Source organism: Anguilla anguilla, chromosome 5 (genome assembly GCF_013347855.1).
Source record: "Anguilla anguilla isolate fAngAng1 chromosome 5, fAngAng1.pri, whole genome shotgun sequence".
Classification (NCBI taxonomy): Eukaryota; Metazoa; Chordata; class Actinopteri; order Anguilliformes; family Anguillidae; genus Anguilla; species Anguilla anguilla.
Window position 1 is genome coordinate 47,732,288 of NC_049205.1, and position 13,883 is coordinate 47,746,170.

A 13,883-nucleotide genomic window follows, 5' to 3' on the forward strand; every position below is an offset into this window, starting at 1 on the left:
AGCGCGTGTCTGTACTGGGATTAATAAAGTATAACTGAACTTAACACATAAATCTTGTTAAAATTTTAGTGATTAGTATACTGTTAACAATCACCATTGTACCATTTTTAACTAGTTTTGTCTGTTAGTAGTCTCTCCAGTATAACCCAAATCTGCAGTCATTCACAGGTCTGTCCTGTATAGCACGTGCGCTGGATCTGAAGGGTTCCATGTACATAACGTGAAGGCAATAAATGCAGGCAAATCATACGACTGGATGACTTTTTTGAAAAAGCTTTTCAGGTTTCTTTAAAGCCCATAAAAACAGAAGTCTCTCAGATAATGAAAAGGAAACTACTGGATCCCTGCAGCACATTAACACTTAGTCCACTTGAGTAGGGTGAGATGGCTGGAAGTCTGCAGCCACAGCCGTTGCTACAAATTGTGCATTGTCAGTCACACAGCTGTGCAGGGCACAGTGCCATTGGGTGGAGTGTCCTGAGAGGAAACTGCTCTGTTTCTGTTCAGAGAGCTGCTCACTTCACCAAGGTTTGTGTATATGTGCACTGATGTGGAGAAATATTCAAATGAAAAATGTATCAGATGAAAAACTGTGAGAGATTGCTATATAACTGCTAGAAAAATGGCAAAAAAATTGCTTTGATTTGATGCTCGCTCTCTCTCTCTCTCTCTCTCTCTCTCTCTCCCTCCCTCCCCCAACACAAACACACACACACACACACACACACACACACACACACAGCACAGCACAGCACAACCGTGATAATAATGAGCAAATTTATGTCTGGAAGTCATTGACTATATTAATTTCTGTAAATGAATTTCTATAAATCTGTAATTTTCTGTAACCTATAGCTTCAATTCCCAGACAAGACACTTCTCTTGTAACCTTGAGCAATTGTAAAATGAGAAATCAAGAACTGCATTTTTTTAAAATACTGGTGTTAAAAGTACATTCTTTTTTTTAGAATGCACGAGAAACCAACTGAAGAATCACACATAGTGCTATCTGAACTATCTGTAATCTAAATTGTGATAATTAATAATTTACCATGGTTTGAAAGTATATTGCATTAACAGTGAAATCAGCCATGGAAAAAATGGCACCCAATATATACAATTGTCAAATTGTAGCTTCAAGTAATCTACAGAATTCGACAAGGCCTCTTGTTCAATCTTCAAAGCATTTAGCGAGCAGCCGGTCAGCACTACCAAAGCCGCACCCCTTTCACGCGCTCTGACGGAGGAAAATCCTTTCAACCAGTCAGATTACTCCAGTTGGCAAAAATGGCGTTACCCTACAAATGGTGTGTGTGTATGTTGCTCTGTATAAGCCTAATATGTACTCTTGCAGCGAATGATGCTAAAGACAAAAAACCTAAAAAGAAAAAAGACATTCGGGATTACAACGATGCAGATATGGCAAGGCTTTTGGAAGAATGGGAGGTAACCTGGGCTTTTTGTAGTTTTTATTAGCTTGTAAGGTATCTTGCTAGCGTGGTTAGCTTGACTGGATAGTGTATTGCTATTCATAGCCTCCAAACACACTAACTAGCCGCTGCAGTAATTTTAGCAAACGTTATTATTTGCTCACGTCTTATCTCGCTTTCTGGGCGATTTCCGTAGTCAGCTTGCAAACTATCAAACTGATTTCTGTATTTATTTTTTAGGTCGTTGCTAATTTTGTAGCTGACACAAGTTGACTTTTCGCCTAAAGTTTGCTAGAGCCGTAGCTAACTGTAGTTACATGAAGCATTCGACGCCTCTTATTTTGTCTTCTCCAAGTTTAACTTCAGAATGTTGAGTATCGTCGTAACATCCGTACGAATAAATTAATGTGAAAGCATGATTTATCGCTAGCTAGCTACACAGGCCACAAAACGTTACTTAGTGTCTTGATTAACCCATCTGCGCTTGCTGTCCCAATAAACATGAAGTTAAATATTTGCTAAAATTTTGCCTCACTTTAAATTGCTTTAAAGGCCACATATAACATAGCCAGGGTGGAAGTTTTTGACTCGAGTTTCTTCTTTGAATGTTCAAGTTAATTCTGAAATTGCTCTCTGCCTCTGTTTCCGCAGAAGGATGATGAGATTGAGGAAGGAGATCTGCCAGAACACAGAAGGACACCCCCACCGGTGGATTTCTCAAAAGTAGACCCTTCAAAGCCAGAAGAGCTCCTTAAAATGACAAAGAAAGGGAAGACCCTCATGGTGTTTGCCACAGTGTCAGGAGACCCCACAGAGAAAGAGACAGAGGAGATCACCAGTTTGTGGCAAGGGAGCCTGTTCAATGCCAACTATGACGTTCAGAGGTACAGCGCCTAGTTTATGCCTTACTCACCATGCGGTGACATAACACTACTCACGCTAGAAGAAAACCACTTACCACAGGGGCTGTTAACTGCTTTTGTGTTTCTAATTCGCAATGCATTGTACCTGCTGGCCTCGGCTCGGTCAGTGTCTTAGTCGCAAAAATAAATGCATGGGCTACATTAGTGGTACAAAATCGACAAATGCGGTGAATCTCGATTTCGGTCCAGCTGGAGACGTGGGTTGATGATGCAGTTTGTGCCTCCTTTTTAGGTTTGTGGTCGGCTCAAACCGTGCCATCTTCATGCTCCGTGATGGGAGCTATGCCTGGGAGATCAAGGACTTCCTGGTAGGACAGGACCGCTGCTCTGATGTTACTGTGGAGGGTCAGGTGTTCCCTGGGAAGGCAGCAAAGAAGGACAGCCAGGACCAGAATGAAACCACCCAGAAGAAGAAGAAGAAGAGTAAAAACGGGGACACGAAATCGAACAAAGCAAGCAGTAAAAACCGACAGGAACTGTGAGCGACTGAATTCACCAGTTTGGTCACAATGAATCCCCTGAGAAGAGTTCAGAGTTACTGAAATAAACAATTATTTCAGATATTCCTCTATTAAATAATACTCAGTTCAATCAGGACAAATGAGAATATTTGAGAGGATGGTTGTACTGTAATGGTTAAAGTTTCTATTTCTTTAATCACAACACACGGGGTTACAGTGTTAAAGTTTACTTTAAGATTTATCTCTTTTATTGTTTCAAACAATTTTCTTAATGATTAACCATTTGTGCCACTGGCTGGACTGTGTCAATGAGTTTGCATACATTTTATTTGTAGATTAAGGCATGAACGGCATAAAATTGAATGAAAGTCTCTTTTGAAATTAGCATTATATTGATGATCATTCTTACTTTGAAAATATTTGCCTTTTACAATTGACTATAATTTTTTTGCATTTATTACATCACAGCCACATAGAAAATATTGAAATTAATGTGACATCATTGTTCATAATTTATAAAGTGTCATGGATTTGTAAAATGAGATAATCATTCAGAGCTTCAACATGCCAGATTTAGGTGGTATAATGAATGTGTATTGATACACCCATCCTTAGTATTGCGAACGGTACAGCTGACGTCCAATTATGGAATAAACCTTTTTCTAAAAAACAAAAAGATACACTTTATCATGAGTTTTTTTTTTTTTTTTTGTACCTTTTAACCTCCAGGGGTTAATAGCCACTGCCTTGTGGTGTTACCATCTGTAGTGGACTACTATGCAGTCTGCTGTAACACATTTGCTAACTTCTCAACAACCTGATAAATGTAAACTTTGGACTATCATTTGCCTGGGAATAATTTTGTGTGGCACATAATTTAGACTAAGCAGCAAGGAAGGTGACTATCTTGTTCTAACCATGTAGCACCTTATTTTGCAGAAATAATTTGATTAATGCACAAAAATGCCACATTCACTCTCATGGAAGTAGTATTCATTTGGCTAGTATTTCAGGATGATCCTTGTCCATATTGCGCATACTTTGATACAACAGTCTGATTTCGATTCAATGTATTTTGTTATTCAAAACTGAACACACTAGTCTGTGTAGACCTACTGCATGCATTTTAGAAGTAATTCAGATGTGAACATCTACGGTTGCAAGAAAAAGTTTGTGAACCCTATGGAATTGCGTGGATTTCTGCATTAATTGGATTTCTGCATTAATTACAATTAAATGTGGTCTGATTGAGTCACAATAATAGACAAACACATTCTGCTTTAAACTAATTACACACAATCAATTGCACTTTGTCTTTATTCAACACATTTTCAAAACATTCACAGTTAAGGCAGGAAAAGGTATGTGAGCAGCAATAACCAACACCAAATGGTTCCTATAGCTGCTGATCAAACTTGCACAATGGTTAGGTGGAATATTAGACCATTCCTTCTTACAGAACTGCTTTAGTTTATGGATATTTATTGGATTTCTTCAGGCCACAACACCTCAATTGGCTTATTGACTCTGATTTAGCCATTCCAAAACAACATTTTTTTCTGTTTAAACCATTCTGTTGTTGATTTACTTGTGTTTCAGGTCATTGTCTTGAGACATCACCCAACTTCTTTTAAGCTTCAGATGATGAACCGCTACCCTGACATTCTTCTGTAAAATTTCTGAGTGGGTAGCACTGTCGCCTAACAGCAAGAAGGTTGTGGGTTCGAATCTTGACTTGGGGCCTTTCTGTGTAGAGTTTGCATGTTCTCCCCATGTCCGCGTGGGTTTCCTCGGGTACTCCGGTTTCCTCCCACAGTCTAAAGACATGCAGGTAGGCCGATTGGAGACTCCAAATTGCCCATAAGTATGAGTGTCTGTGTGAATGGGGTGTGTGCCCTGCGATGGATCGGCGGCCTGTCCAGGTTGTATTCCTGGCTCTCTCCCAATGCACGCTGGGATAGGCTCCAGCACCCCCTGCGACTCTGCTCAGGATAAGCGGGTATAGATAATGGATGGATGGATGAATGTTTTTGAATTCCTTCTTCCCCTCAATGACTGCAGGCTGCCCCAAACCATTATGTTCACCATGCTTCGCAGTTGGGATGAGGTTTTGGTGTTGGTGAGCAGTGCTTTTTCCCTCTAAACAGCATTGTGCGTTTCTGCCAAAAACCTTTGTCTCATCCATCCATAGAACATTTTCCCAGAAGCATTGTGTAACATCCAGGTGGTTTTGCAATCTTGAGACATGCAGCAATGTTTCTTTGGAGAGCAGTGGTTTCCTCCATGGTGTCCTCCCATGAATATCATCTTTGTGTAGCATTTTCCTTATAGTGAACGCATGAACAGAGACTTCAAGACTTCAGAGCTAGTTCAAGATTTCTGCAGGTATTTTGCTGTTACCCTGGAGTTATTTTTGACCTCTTTCATCATTGCACGCTGTGTTCTTGCCTTGATCTTTGCAGGATGCCCACTGCTAGGGAGAGTACCAATAGTACAGAATTTCCTCCATTTGTAGGCAACTTGTCATATTGTGGGTTGATGAACACCCAACTACTTTTGTAGCCTTTTCCAGCTCTATGAATCTGTACTGGTCCACTGAAAATTGTTTTTAATAGGGCATGTTTCACATGAACAGATGTTTCTTGAGAAGAGAAGACCCTGTCCTGTTTTATAGGGCAGGTCACCTCCAAACCACACCTCAAATCTCATCTCATTGATTGGAACACCATTAGTTTTTAGGGGAGCCTCTAAGTCATTAGCTTAGAGGCTCACATGCTTCTTCCAACCTAGACTGAATGTTTAAATGATGCATTCCGTATTGACAAGAAGTATTGGTTTGTTGCTGCAAAATGATGCAGTAAATGAATAAATACATCACTTATGCACTTATCACTGAATTTCTTGTGTGGATTAGTCACTGAACTTCCTCTATACAGATGATGTTCTTCACTTCCATTAATCAGCACACAGCGTGGGTTACTAGACCTGGCTCAGAGCTGAGGTGATGTGATTTTGGATGGATGATTTCACACAGATGTCCTACCATCTATAGGAACAGAGAAGAGTTTGTACTTGTTTATCAGTAGTAGTGAAAACTCTTAACATTAATGTTCGTTTGCCCTTATAAGCCATATGTGAATTTTGATAGCCAAGTGTTTCTGTTGCCATCAGAATCATGATTGTTACTCAAATTAGCTTTCCTCCCAAGTTTTTGCAACCAAAATATTGTTACAGGTGACAGCCTTATAAATGTATTAACACTGACACTCCACAGTACATTAATGAGTAAGGGACTGGTATTTTATACTATAGAAATCATTGGATAGGCCTAATTATCAGGCTGTGCAGTTTCTGAAATCGAAGAAAAATTGTTAGGCCTCAGTGGTTTCTGCTTTCCCCCACCCTCTGATCAAGGAATGGCACATGACTCCTCCTGCTGAAAAATTCTTAGAACAAAAAAAACTGCATGAATTTGCTTCTTGTTTTCCCAACAAAATACTTTTCTGTGTTTCTATTTTCTCAGAACAATCTTCTCAGAAGTGCCTTTCAGTTGGGATTGTTTGCCTGTTTTTGCTTTGATGGCGTTTGAGCAAAATTGCCGTTCAGTAAAACGAAGAAACCGTGTTACGCGATTAGCATTTTGATGGTTCATATTTTAGAGTGCCTGTGCATGTGTGACATGTTGAGTTCAAAGCAGCTTCCCGACACTTGTGAACGGCTGTCAGTTTGACAGCTGAGGCAGTCTGTAAGGCTGTCTTCCCATGCCCTTTCAGACGTGGCCACACCATTTTGGGTTGTTTTTCTTTTTTTCCCCCTCCCTTTCCCTCTCACCTTCTATACTTTCTCGGCATGGCAGTTTGCCACAGCTTCTCAGTTGGGAGATGGAGGTGTGTGAACATTCTGAACAAATTTGGCTTGTACCAGAATGAATAAATGAAACCTAATACATATATAACATGATGGAATGTGTACATTTACATTAATGCTTGGCTTAATTCGAAGCTTAGCTTATTTTAAATAATGCAATATTGTTGTTGGGATTCAGGTGTGGTGTTAGGGAATGCGTTAGCGATACTCAGTGACCTCTTAGAACTACTTTGAGATTGGGTTCAAAGCCAGTATGGACAAATCTTGTGCCCAAATAGAATGTTCCTGCATGGCGTGGTTCCATCTGCAAGAAAAAGGAAACGTTATTTTTTTTTCTCCTCCCAATAATCACAATTAAGCATACAGTATGCACACATGCCGAGCCCATCAAAATACACAGTGTGATACAATATGAGTGCCGTGTGTGTCATGCGTCAGTCAGACAATACATGCTGATCTTCCAAGGACTTGTTTTCAGAAAAAAAATCTATTCTCATTGTTCTGTGTTGCGACACTCCACCGCCCAATCCATGAGTGCACTCCAGGGAACAGGACTGCCAGACAGTTGGCCAGTGACCCGATTCACCCGGTATGTCAGAAAGTGCCCCAGAGGAACATGACCTCAGCAAGCTCCTACATTTTCTCTACCCTCTGGTGAAGAAGGAATACGCCTCCTGAGACAACAAACAGACACCACAAATTCACCTCTAATGTTCTCACTGTACAACTCCTTATGAATTATAATGGAAAGCCATTCAAATTCTCTTCAGATTCACTTTAAATTTTAACCTTGTACAGTGTAGCCAAGTCAGTATTTGATACATTCAAATGTAATGTACTTGTAGAGAAATAACTCAATTCAACTCCATACAGTCTCCCAGTCTGTGAATTTAATTATATTTTTATGGATAATTTGATAATTTGATGAGAATGTGTACTACTGTATGGTTAATAACCTAATATGTTGAAGAAAAGAGATAATGACCAGTGTTTGTTCTTTTCTGAGTAAAAAATAACTTGACACAATTGTAACTGTTACTGGTAATTTTGTTGACAGCCTTTATTTTTAAAGATCATTTAACAATGACACAAAGATGTGGGATGTACAGTGTATCAGAGACCCTGCTAAAAGCACTTGTGATATGGGCTAGCCCAGTGTAAATTGTCGGGATTTTTTACAGGCCCTTCCTCTTTCTTTTTAACTTTCTCAGCATGAGCTGGAGAGCTCTGCATTCCTCAGTGATTTATAATGGGCCGAGGAGCCACACCCACTGCTCTGCTTAAGAACGGGAACCGCTGTCTAGGATTCGGGAGGAAATCTTAACACGTCTCACATCCAGGGAGCAGGGTCTGCATGTTTTTTCTTTTTTTTTTGTCTCCTCTTCAACCATTTATCAGAAGCTAAAAGGAAAATATAACGCCAAGACTCAAAAACAATGTGGAGCACACCTCATGTTTAATTTGCCAATTACTGCATTCAAAAAGGCTGCCAGGATTTTAAACCATTTATTTTCATTAAGCAAAATCTTGGATTTAATCCACAGTTTTTTTTTCTGACATTAATTCAACATTAACTGCATTAGTTTGTTGAAAACAACACATTGGCAAGGTATCAGTTATGTTTCTCCAAACATTGTATGAAGGGAACACTTTCTCTCCATAAACACTTTATTAAAATCACTGAAAGTACATAGTATTACTAAAAAAAAGAAAGAAAGGTAGGTTTAATTTTTCATTTATTGTTTTTTGTACAAAAGTCTTTTGATCTAATCCAAAGCAAGGGGCCATGAGTATATTCATGACCAAGTCATGTTTATTTTACACCCATTCCATTCCATGTACTGCTAAAACAACTTTTGATAATGCATACTACTGTAGGAATTACACAGTTTGTGGTTGTACATTTTTAAATGCTTGCATCAGTTTTTACAGATAGGACAGAATTACAGCAAATACATTACAACTCAAAAGATGTCCCTTCTAAATTTGTTCAATTGTGCCTGTACAATAAATAAGTATAAAATATATCTCTGTTATCAATCTTGATGTATTTTAGAAACACACTTAACATACAAAACACTAACAGCTACAATCTCCGAAAAAAGACCAGCTATTTCGGCAAAGGGAAACCAGTATCCTGTTTCTTGCCACATCGAAAATATTAGCCAATGCATTACTAATGGAAATCCGAACCAAGTCAGTCATCTCCAGTAACTTGTATTTAGATATCAGACAGTCTGTTCAAATTGATTTGAGAGACATTTTTGATGTAAATGGCCTTTACAGTTAAGACAGATTATAGTTTTAAATTTCTTGCTGGTACATCTACAACACTAACAAATGGACCACAAATTCTGATATGAAACAAATATATGAAAAAGCATCACAATATTACATAAGAAACTCTCACAGCATAGGATAAATTTCTTCTGGAATGAGAGATGTCAACACCACTGAACAGGACAAAAATGAGGAATGTTGTCTTTTTTCTTTTCGGTAGAGTCAAGTATAGCCAACGAACAATACAATCGAATCACACATCCACATTTTTCACATACATCGAGACCAACTGGGAAGGTAGCTAGGTGGCGCTAACACATGCTTTTGATTTTCACAGATTCTGTAGTCCGTTTCTGTGAGTCATCCACGAGTCTCACATGATCCTTTTGGGCAGTGGTGACAGTGGGAACGTCCCCTCTCCTCTCCTCATGTCCCGTCCTCATAGTTTCATCTTCTTCACCACGGGGATGGGCAGGACTTGGTGAATTCTGGACTTGTCCTCATCCGTCACTAACTTAACCCAATCAGGACGGAAGCTCCCTTTGAAGCCGACAAACGTCAGTTTATCTGAAAAGGCAGCAAAGACAAATCATTGGCTACGTGCGCTTACAGGGTCCATTTGCACCATTTTGCAATTCAATACAAAAGGCGTGCATTGTTTCGCACTCTGCAGGGAGTTACAGTAAAGTGTGCTCCTGAATGTACAATAATTCAAGAATGGAATGCTGACAACAGATTGTCCTTTGTGGTTTATATGATTGCTTGAACAAAATTAAAAAAAGATTTAAGGCTGAGTGAGTAGTATTATACTAATAGTATTAGAATGTTTCTGTCTTGGATGATAGTGAAGGGGTATGTCTAGAATATTAGCTATCATTCTGAAATTTGTAAAAGTTGTTATTAAACACTGGACTTGATATAACTAGTGGAAATTATATTTAAATCAGGTATTGGTGGGATTAGATAAGGCAAAAACCTGTGGATGTGACAATGGATGTGACAGAAGAATTTGGAAGTGGTGAAATAAAGAACCCTGCTACCTTGGAATAAATGGAGAGCCTTCACTGCATATGTGTGGGATTTGCTTTTAGCACAGACAAGGCTGCGCGTGGTACTCATGGTGGGTACTAATGGCATCATATGCTTTTGAGGGAAATGAGAAAAATAAAATTATGCTAAATCTGGGCTTTATTATTTTGCATGAGAGAAAAAGTCTATGTAAAACTCATTATGCAGACTGAATTAGCAGACCTCAGTAAACAAAGGTCAACATTCAGAATATAATTACAGAAAGCTTTGAAATTTCTTTCCTCAAGGGAAAGGATACAATGTTTTGAATCATTATGAAACTGACTGCGGAACTCACCCAATGCACCCACCAGCACCCCCTGCTGTATTCTATGAATTCCATTCACACGACTTCACTCAACTTGAGCGCAATTTGCAAATATTTTCTACCCATTAGACCAAAAATGAATACGAAGAGAAATGATTACTAATATATTTACAAAATACTAAATAAAGTGTGTTTTCTAAGTACAGCCCAGCGCAAACAATAGGGGAAGGAAATATGAGAGCTATAGGTGTGGCATCACATCACTCAGCTATGTATTTGAACTGTAGCTTTGTGTCTGTTTTCTACACAAATTGCTATGCCAATTGCAAACAAACACACCGCAAACTATTATTTTGGCGACCATGAGTGTTGATTTCTAGGAGTCAACATAAGGAGATGTCAAAAGGTGTGTACAATCTTGTTGCCTCCACTGGCATTTCTCCCCAGGGTGCTGAAATTGAAGTGCCAACACGAAAGAAAATCACCTTTCAATTTCACTATCTTGTCTGCTCCAAGTAGTTCAAGCATCTTTGTCCAAGGTCCTCTGGTGACAAGGCGTCCTTTGGATGTGATTAGCACTATGGATCTGGATTCAGAGGGGCAACATTAGAAAAAAGAGATGTACCAGCTGCAACATCAATATCTTAAAAAAATTCTTCTTCTTCTTCTACAACTACTTCTACTTCTACTACTACTACTACTACTACTACTAATAATAATAATAATAAGAAGAAGAAGAAGAAGAAAAAGAAGAAGAAAAAGAAGAACTAAAATAACAATAATTTGTTATTACATTGTTAAAAATGTCTCTGTGATAGATGACCACAGGGTATGTTATCATAAAGAAACACAGGGAGTAGGGCTCACTCGTCCTGTAGGCTGGTGATGTAGCTCTCCATCTGTGCCGGAATACCCAGCAGAATGGAGTTCCGGAAGCTCTTGCTGTCCAGCACCTTGCCACAGTGGCCGTCGATGACGGTCAGCTGCACTCCATCATCGGCCTGGTAGATCTTCTTTCCATTGACCTGTAAACACACACAACTGATGAATGTGGCTGTTTTTTTTTTTTTTTTACTGTCAGTGACAGTGACAGTCGCCCTTGCACCAGATCAATAGCTGTGGGTGCAGCTGGTACAGCCAAGGTCAACAGAGGCTAGTGCGGTGACAGAAGAGTAAATATTTATAGTGCTAATAATACTGTTTCATGGAAATTATTAACCAGGGGCAACATGTACCATACCTCTGCATATGCAAAGTCATCCTTGATGTGGAAGAAACGAGTATTGTATGACTCCAGTTTGATCTCCAGGAAGTGCTCTGTTGTGCTCTGTTGGGCACAAGGACATTTATGGGCCTTATAATTTAATACAGCTCAGCATGGCAAATAAATCTTAGTGCCACCCTTACAGTATTAGGCAGAGCATTCCATTGCTGTGAGACAGAGAAGAGGGAAACCAGTAGAACACATCTAATGATGAATTTACAAGTGATGATTAACATGGGGAAATTCCACAGCCAAACATATCAAGCGACTTTCCTGTTCAGTCACAACAGATGTTTAGCTCATGGAATTCGTAATATAAATGCTTCTTGAGTGGTTCACTCATTTTCATGGCACTGACTGTTTTTATTGATTTTCTTATAAACAGCCTTTAAACAGAATGTTTTTTTTTATTTTTAGCATTTCTTTACTCTCTGATGTGTTCAACACAAGAGAATAATTTAGTAATTTAATTTGTATGCCCTCTGCTGGTGACAGAATGATTAATTTTCCTGAGATGAAAAATAAGGATAGACTGTAGTTAACGCCATGGCATTTTACCAGCTTGGTGGTGGGCAACTTCTTGGGCATGGGTACGTCCACAACAGGCATCTCGGTGTATCTGGGGTAGGCCTCTGCCATGCAGTCGCTGGGGCCACTCCCCTTTGGAATTGTGGCCTTAATTTTAATTCTTTCGCATCCCTTCGCTGAACAGAAGGCAAAGCCCTCCTTCTCATTGTATGCTCTCACTTTCAGGAACAGGAGTCTAGAGGAACGGAGGAGAAGTCCAAGTCAAACCTAGCACAGCCTACCCAGGAAAGTCATTTAAAAGATTCTCACCCAAAACTGTAATAAATGAAATGAAATGAAATGAATCATTTAGCAAGCATCCCTCACTAGCAATACAAATATGTCAAAAGTCACAAAATCTATACAAAATATAGACTTAAACACAACTGAAACCATCAAATATGCATCGCATGTGTACAAAGACAATTAGTATGCAAGAGATTTCATCCAGTTCCCATTAAAAACAGTTCATGGAACAATGCCTGGGAGGAGAAGAATGATGCATTTTGAAGAAAGATACATGAAGTTGTGAATATTCTCTACATGCTATTATTCTGTGTCCAAAGAGAATAAAGCTATTTTTGTTCAGTTCCCTTTTAGCTGATAGTAGCGGAACTAATGCATCAGCAGGAGAACCAGTCCAGAACTAATAAGCCTAAGACAGCCCGTGGAGTTTGCAGTCATAATTCTCATTCTTCTGCGCTTCAGTGTGAGTGATCAGCAAGCCAAATGAGCCCTGGCTGCTTCATATTTCATCGCTGTGCACTGTACGGTTCTGAGCTGCTGTTGTGGTACATTGCCTTCTTCCACTAACGAGAATGCAGGGCCCGTACCTGGTCTCTTCCTCCCAGTAGTAATAGCCCCTTGAAAGGTGGCTGTGCTCCATCTTCTCCCTCTGGTGGGTCCTGAGGAACACCCCTGTCTTTCTGGTCTGCTTGGTGAGACGGTTGTGAATGTCCGAGATGATGTTAAAAGTCGTCCCTTTAGGATAGCAGAACCCCACGTTTATCCAGTCATTCCTGCACAGTAACAGACAGCAATGATGGTTAATGAAAAAAAGCAACTGAGGTGAAAGGACAGCTTAAATGACTGACATACTGGTTACTGCAGTGAACAGTAGGTGGCGCCAGAACACAAGTAAAGAATCCCATTACAAAAAACATAAAATCACGCATGCCTTTCATTTTTTGAGATTTTTGATTCTTTGAATTACAAGTTGTCAATAATATGCAGTAGAAATGCATTGTAAACCAAGTCTAAAAGCCTGTTCCTCTCCAACCAACTCAGTCCAGCATCAGGAGTATGTACAGCATGTCTCAAGGAGTTTTACTGGTTGTTGGGACCAGAAAATATCAAGCCACATTTGGGCACTGCATGTTTTAACTCTCTTGATTCTTACAGGAGAAAAACCTTTGGGTACCCAGAATGACAGAAATAACACTGAAAGCAATTTTTTTTTCCACAGTCCAGACTGACCTGTTGAAGTTGATGAGCCACACGGTGACCTCAGCTGGGGCGGCCCGGTCCCAGTGAATGGTGTAGCCCTTGGAAAGGGTCACCACTGGCTGGAACTGCTGGTAGTGATTCCTCTTCCCCAGAGCCCCTTCCAGAGTCAGCGGGTGCTCCGGGTACTCGTCCTTCACAATCTTCATATCCAGGTCGGCCGGGTTGCGTATCTGAACGTATATCTATGACATGACAGCACAGAAATAGAGCTCTGAGTCAGCAGTCAGATGTTTGCCTGCAGGGATATTT

The 13,883-nt window shown here is 39.8% G+C and overlaps 2 protein-coding genes across 4 annotated transcripts in view; one reads left to right on the top strand and one right to left on the bottom strand.

The window, feature by feature from the left end:
- Nucleotides 1-1,249: 1,249 nt before the first annotated feature.
- On the top strand, nt 1,250-3,494 carry mesd (mesoderm development LRP chaperone). Its single transcript, XM_035416947.1, has 3 exons — nt 1,250-1,446; nt 2,082-2,314; nt 2,586-3,494. Exons 1-3 carry the CDS (start codon nt 1,288-1,290, stop codon nt 2,833-2,835), a joined length of 642 nt encoding a protein of 213 aa, XP_035272838.1. The 5' UTR covers nt 1,250-1,287; the 3' UTR covers nt 2,836-3,494.
- A 4,621-nt stretch (nt 3,495-8,115) lies between these two features.
- cemip (cell migration inducing hyaluronidase 1) overlaps nt 8,116-13,883 on the bottom strand; it is a 66,708-nt gene continuing 60,940 nt past the window's right edge. For all 3 annotated transcript variants that reach the window (XM_035420075.1, XM_035420077.1, XM_035420076.1), the window contains 7 exons: nt 13,605-13,816; nt 12,962-13,147; nt 12,120-12,324; nt 11,538-11,624; nt 11,165-11,322; nt 10,783-10,883; nt 8,116-9,528 (listed from right to left, as the gene is read on the bottom strand). In XM_035420075.1, the coding sequence (XP_035275966.1) occupies nt 9,401-9,528; nt 10,783-10,883; nt 11,165-11,322; nt 11,538-11,624; nt 12,120-12,324; nt 12,962-13,147; nt 13,605-13,816 (1,077 nt within the window). In that variant the 3' untranslated portion in view covers nt 8,116-9,400. The remainder of the gene's footprint in view (nt 9,529-10,782; nt 10,884-11,164; nt 11,323-11,537; nt 11,625-12,119; nt 12,325-12,961; nt 13,148-13,604; nt 13,817-13,883) is intronic.